The sequence below is a fragment of the Hippocampus comes genome, unplaced genomic scaffold, assembly GCF_001891065.2.
Source record: "Hippocampus comes isolate QL1 unplaced genomic scaffold, H_comes_QL1_v1.1 scaffold223, whole genome shotgun sequence".
Classification (NCBI taxonomy): Eukaryota; Metazoa; Chordata; class Actinopteri; order Syngnathiformes; family Syngnathidae; genus Hippocampus; species Hippocampus comes.
In genome coordinates, this window is record NW_017804808.1 from 370,132 (window position 1) to 376,764 (window position 6,633).

Genomic DNA, 6,633 nt, shown 5'->3' on the forward strand with positions numbered 1-6,633 from the left:
AGTGCGAGGATTGTGATTTTCTAGCAGAAATTATGATTTAAAAATGCAAACACTGGCAGTATTGTGAGGCATCTTTAAAATGATCAGAGCCTGAAAATTAAAATCATTACGTATTAAAAATAACACATTCTAATATTATTAAATGTAATTTGAACAAATGTTATTTCAGACGTGTATTAATTTGGTAGCCCTTCACACAATCAGGACACATGAAGTAGCTCTCACTCTCAAAAAGGTTGGTGACCCCTGATTTGGAGTGTTGAATCAGCCTGCCGCGCATGTTTTTGGAATGTGGGAGGAAACCAGAGTACCCGGAGAAAACCCACGCAGGCATGGGGAGAACATGCAAACCCCAAACAGGAAGGAGCTGGGATCAAACCCACGACCTCTGCACTGTGAGGTCGACGCGCTAACCACTCATCCACCGGGCCGCTCATGCCTTACATATCTTTTTTTAATTAATCAGCCGATTGATTGGTCATCTCTAATTTTTTCAACCTAAAAAAAACCCAGATAGGTCAGGTCTGAGTATCATTCTTTAGATTTTGTAAATATCAGCTCTTTGGGAGTATGCTAGGGCCTAACATTCAGATGTATGATATTGCTTCCTACATGAACGTACCTGCTATTTCCACTCCATACACGTTGATTTCTTGGATAAAATCAACTGACCCAAGGGTTTCTGCCACATCTGTTGTGGCTACATTTTCACCTTTCCACCTGAATTCAGGAAACAAAAAATTAACCATAGTTAATAATATTGCTACTAAACCATAATGATTCCTAAAATACAATTTTACACACAATATCCGAAAGTAACATTTACAAAAACACTTCCATATCCTATGCACACCGCCCTTTTGACATGGGTTCGAGGAGGACAGGGGTTCGAGACCCACCCAGGACAATGGTGCAAAAACTATCTGCGGTGTGGCATCTTCCTCATCACCTCACCTCAGGTGTTGCAGCACTCGTTCCACACCTCTGTCACTTTGAATCTCTCCTTGCATGCCTGCATGCGTGTGATCTGGTTCTATGTTGGGTGTGCAAAACAAAGTCGGCCGAAACGTCAGAGTTTGAGTTGAATTTCCCCTCGAGGAGCACCAAAGACCAAAAAAAAAAAAAAAAAAAAAAAACCTGATTCAGAGTATCCTTGAGATGTTTCTATACCTTGATCTATTACATAGTCTGTTACGGCAAGTTTCATATAGTTAATAATAACAAACAAAAACAAAACTAAAACCAAAATAAAAGAAAAAAAACAAACAAAACCAAAAAAAAAAACATTTTCGATGTGAGTGTCACAAAAACTGATTTCAACCAGAAATTGTTGATTTAAAAGCCGCGAGTGCCTCAAATTGAACCGAATCTGTCGTGATCCTGTTCTTGTGTTTCTCCAGCAGGTGGCAGCGGGGGGGGGGGGGGCTTCTCTTCCAGCATGCACACCTGCTGCCAATTCAATCATCATGATTAAGCCAGGTATTTAAGCACTTCCAACTCCCCCACTCCCATGTCTCTTGTTGGATTATTGAGCTTGCAATTTGCTGAAGAGATATTTTCTAGAAGCCACGTTAATGTTCATAGTTGCTCTTGCTTTGATAGTTTTTTTTGTGTTGTAAGTATTTGGGATCTTGTAATGATTGGATGATTTATGTTTTATGTCATTGGACTTTTGCCATTTCGTTTTGGGAATTTGTCGGGATTCAAGATTACCTTGCCATTAGCAAGTGATACTTCTTGGCTTTTCCTGGTTTTGTGTAACCAGCGCTTTCTGTTTGCACTTTGTCGGTCCTTCGTTTTTGGGAAATAAATATTTTTTGTTCCGTCGTTTGTCTGAGTTTACGTTTGTGGGATTTGCTGGTCCATTTACGGATGATGTCAGAATCAAATCGTCTCGAATCGTCTTTTATAGGAAGTAGTACTGTCAAGTTCACTCCAGTGTATGCAAAATGGCAACAAAAAAGTCCGTGCTTCATACCCTCATGAAATAAACCACACCATATCAAATTGAGTTTTAATCCCACCGAGTCAGACCGAATCTAGTTGTTCGACTTTCAAATAGAACTGTCCTTGAATCGTTTGGCACGCCACTTTTGAAAAACTACATTGAATCTTTTGCGGAGAAAATCACACCCCTTAATTTTGTAACTGAAACAGAAAACCTGACCCCAATGAAGTTGGGATGTCATGTTAAACAGAATGCAATGATTCACAAATCATGTCCAACCTTTATTTAATTGAATACACTACAAAGACAAGATATTTAATGTTCAAACTGATAACTTTTATTGTTTGAGCAAGGAATCATTAACTTAGAATTTTCTGTAACACAATCCAAGAAAGATGGGATGTATATTGAACATTGATCATATCAGCTTTGTGTTTATTTGCACTATTTGGAATCGGAGAGTGCAGAAAATTAAATAATCTTTGCTTTTTACTTTTTAAATCAGTTTGGCTCTCTGTATGTTATTTGTTTCATTTATTTCTTCATATTAATGTTATTTGTTAAATTGAGTAGGTTTACACGAAAATGCAAAATTTGTATGAAAAAAAGCAGAGAGTAGAATAAATCTGATACATTTGGCCTCTATTTACTTCTCACCGACTCAATACTTCCATTGTAGTTTTTATATTGAAGTTCAAATCACAATACCGTTACTGTGAAGGCATTCCATTTATATGAAATTTAGGTAATATGCTGGAGCTGCAGAAAAAAGCGCAATTCAACCTTTTCCTAAAATTGTTCAGATCTAACAGGTGCTAACTCTATATGAATAAAATTCTGAACCCATTTTAATTTTTTTTTGGAAAATCCAACCGCAAATAAATTTATTATGACAAAATGTAGTCATCTATTCAATTTTTACAGTTGTGAATGTGTCACCTTGAATCCAGGAAAATAATCTATTTTTAAAGCATCTTAATCCTTAAGGATTCTCGAAGTGAAAATCCTCTTAAAGTGGGGGGTTGGGGGGGGACTTTGAAGAGGAAAAGGACACAGGAGTTGAAGCATAGGATAAAAAGCCCCAAAGACACAGAATAAGAATAAACAAAGAGACATCCATACAACGGATGACAGTGAGTTAGTTATCGTTTATATTACAAGTAGAATACAAATGGTTTGTTGAAGTGCAGCTATGGTGAGGGATACTTTGAATCATTTTTCATCAACCACTTTTATAATCATTTGGATCTGGGGTCCAGGCGGCACGGTGGGTTCCATTCTGGGCTCTGACCTTCCTGTGTGGAGTTTGTATGTTCACCCCGTGCCTGCATGTGTTTTATCCGGGTATTCCGGTTTCCTCCCACATTCCAAAAACATGCCTGGCAGGTTAATGGCACTCTAAATTGTCCTTAGGTGTAAGTATGAGCGCGGATGGTTGTTCGTCTCTGTGTGCCCTGCGATTGGCTGGCAACCGGTTCAGGGTGTCCCCCGACTACTGTCTGAAGACAGCTGGGATAGGCTCCAGCATGCCCGCGACCCCTTGTGAGGATAAGCGGATCAGATAACGGAGGGATGGATGGATGGACTACTGCAGCCATGAATTTCTAATTCTACTTGGTATTTTGGCCTCATGGTGATCTTGAGACGTCTTTTGGCAATTCTTTTTCTCGATTTGCGCAGATGATGTTCTTTCTAGCTTTATTCTTATCAAACACTTGAATGTAAAAAAGGAACTCTCTTGCCATCGGAGTGGGAAATAGAACTGGAAACGTAGTGGTCACTATTCTTTGCATGTTGGTTGCATTCGGAAATTCAATCTGACAACCTAACACTACTCTTGAGTGTGACTGTGATTTGTTCTCAAATCCCAGATCAGTCCACAATCCTCGCATCTTGCTGATGTAGCTTCCATCTTGTCTTGCCTGACGCTCCAGCACCAATTCTTCATTCTCGTTGTGTATTGACTGACAGACGTGTTCTTCTTTACTTGTATAATCGTGGACAGCTAAAAATAAAACCCAAGACAATCTATGTGACGATGGAGAGTTACTGCACTCGCTTGTTTTTATTTTTTTTTATTTTGTTTTTTTACTTCAAACTGGATGGTTTTACACATTTTACGAAAATGATTGATACTGTACGTCAGTAACTCCCTCGCTCCCTTTTTGTTGAAGACAGCAACAACACTACTTTTACAGTACATTTATTGTTCCTTTTTCACTGTCATCTTCCAGAGGTGCAGCCTCAGAATAATGTTTAATAATGTTCACTAAACTAATTTAGTGGCAAAAATAATATTAATTACGCTAATCACCATAGCATTATTATTGTTAATACAATACTAGTCTGTTACAAGCCTTCTTTACCTTTCCTTCCCAAATCCCATTATTTTATTTCGCCTTTTCTCTCAGTCCAACCGGTTGACTGTTGCGTAAAATAATTGGGAACTCTGTACTCTGATTGATTAAAAAGGATACTGTTGTCATTCTTGTGTATTACTTTAATAAAGAAAAGAAAGTCATAATTGTTGATGAAAAATTTTCAAAAATTTTCATTTGACCATTAATGTCTTGTTCTGTCTTGGGTTGTTTTTCAGCTCCAGTTGCAGTGAGGGGCGTTTCCCTCCAGCAGGCACACCTGTGCCACGTTTCCCCATCAAGCCTTGCTGTGTATTTAAAGACTGCTGAGCTGCCTGGTCATCCATCCATCCAGCCTATCTCAGCTGTCTTCGGGCAGCAGGCGGGGGACACCCTGAACCGGTTGCCCGCCAATCGCAGGGCACACACAAAGACTAACAACCATCCACGCTCACACTCACTGAGTACCGGAAGAAAACCCACGCAAGCACGGGGAGAACATGCAAACTCCACACAGGAAGGCCGGAGCTGGAATCGAAGCCAGTACCTCTGCACTGTGAGGTCGGCGCGCTAACCACTGGACCACCGGGCCGCCGCTGCCTGGTCATTGTCTGATTATTGACCTTGCTCGCTGTTGTGCTTTTAGTGTTGTTGCATTTTAGACCTTGTGATACCTTTCATAGTCACTCATCATACACCTCTATATGTATTTTCATTATTCCTTTGTTTGATCTTGATCCTTGGTTTAGCGTTATTTGACTTTTGATATTTCGTTTGTGTATTGTCTGTGTTCTATTGTATATTTCCTTTGCAAGTGCTTTTTGTTTATACATTGTGTTTCCTGGGTCCTTGTGACCAGTGATTTCAGTTTGTACTTTGTCAGTGCGATTTTTTGTCGGACATATTTTTGTTACCGCGCTTTGTCTGAGCTTGCATTTTTGGAATCCAAAAACATGATTCGATTCGGTCCTGAACCTAATAATGAAATCAAATCATACACAACTGTACCTGAAGGTGTCTCCTACTCTGTCTTTGAAAGAGATGAAGCCTTCGTTGTCTTCAGCCATCAGATCGCCTGTGTTAAAGTAGGCATCTCCCTTGACAAACACGTTCCTTATCAGCTTCTTTTCGGTCAGCTGCTTGCTTCCAGCGTAGCCAAAGAATGGGGTCAGGGCACTTACTTTAGATAGTAAAAGCCCTGTCTCGCCTGAGAAAGGAAAGATCAGTTGTAAGGCACTTAAGTTGAAAGCGACTTCAGTGAATGGAAATCTTACCCTTTTTCACTCGCTGACAGAAACCGTATTGATCTTTCATTGGCTCCTCTTTCATCATGTCATACTTCACCAGATCGTATTTCAGCAGGAGCTACACAAAACACAACAGTTTTTCATTAGACAGTGATATTCAGGAAGAAGTCATGATCTGGTTTGTTTATTTTTTGGTTTAACATAACATTGGTATAGATCATTTCAGTTTCCAGTGTTGTCATTTAGCTTTGCTCTGTTTTCATGGTTCTTTTCTGTCTGCTATTTATCATCCTTTACTTTCCACCTGTTTCGTCAGGCCTGCTACCCTTGTCTGAAACAATTAGTTCCCTCCAGCTGTTCTTATCTTGTCCCGGTGTGCCTCGTTGTCTCTTTAGATCTGTTTGCATTTCGTTTGCTTAACCCTTTCTCAGACCCTTGTACAATATTGCGTGTCCTGCCATGTGTGGTGGTCAGTTTGTTGCCCAGAATTCTTTGCTACTTGTAACTACTTTTTGAGAGTCCATGTTACTCCTACCTATTTGCCTGCTTCCTAGCAATCAGGTCTACCTGGCTTTTTGCCACCACAATGAACTCTCAAATATGAATGGTCAGCGAATGCCATCAGCTTGCCGGTGAAGCCAACCCACAGCCACTACGCGTTGTCATTGTTTCCTCTCTGTCCTTCGCCCCCACCCCCTTCTGCTAGTTTGTCTCTTGGCCCTTCCCTGTTACCTACCCACATTTTAATAGATTTTAATGGTTCTTTAATTTAACGTTGACAGCCCCGAACTTTAGAACCTCTCAGCTGACACCAACTCTGATTCCAATTTTGATATCACTGGTTCCTCCCAGTTCGGTTTGTCTTGCTCTTATCTTTTTTGTAAAATGCTCCAGATTCAGACCCCAATGCACTTGTATATTCTTTTGATGATTCCTTCATCTCTGACCTTTTGCCTGGGTACCAGTTTGACGATATACTAAATCAATTTGCTTTCACAAGAACAGTCATCCTCAACTCTTTTATTCTATTCGAAAACTAATTGCCTCCTAAAGCAGTGACAAGTTTGTCTGTTTATGATAT

The 6,633-nt window shown here is 39.9% G+C and overlaps 1 protein-coding gene across 1 annotated transcript in view; it reads right to left on the bottom strand.

Annotated features, from left to right (window-relative positions):
* The window catches only part of slc27a6 (solute carrier family 27 member 6), a 53,455-nt gene that overhangs the window by 9,070 nt on the left and 37,752 nt on the right, over positions 1-6,633 (bottom strand). Inside the window, exons 6-8 of the mRNA XM_019862820.1 lie at positions 5,580-5,670; positions 5,314-5,512; positions 623-720 (exon numbers count right to left, since the gene is read on the bottom strand). Of these exons, the coding sequence (XP_019718379.1) occupies positions 623-720; positions 5,314-5,512; positions 5,580-5,670 (388 nt within the window). The remainder of the gene's footprint in view (positions 1-622; positions 721-5,313; positions 5,513-5,579; positions 5,671-6,633) is intronic.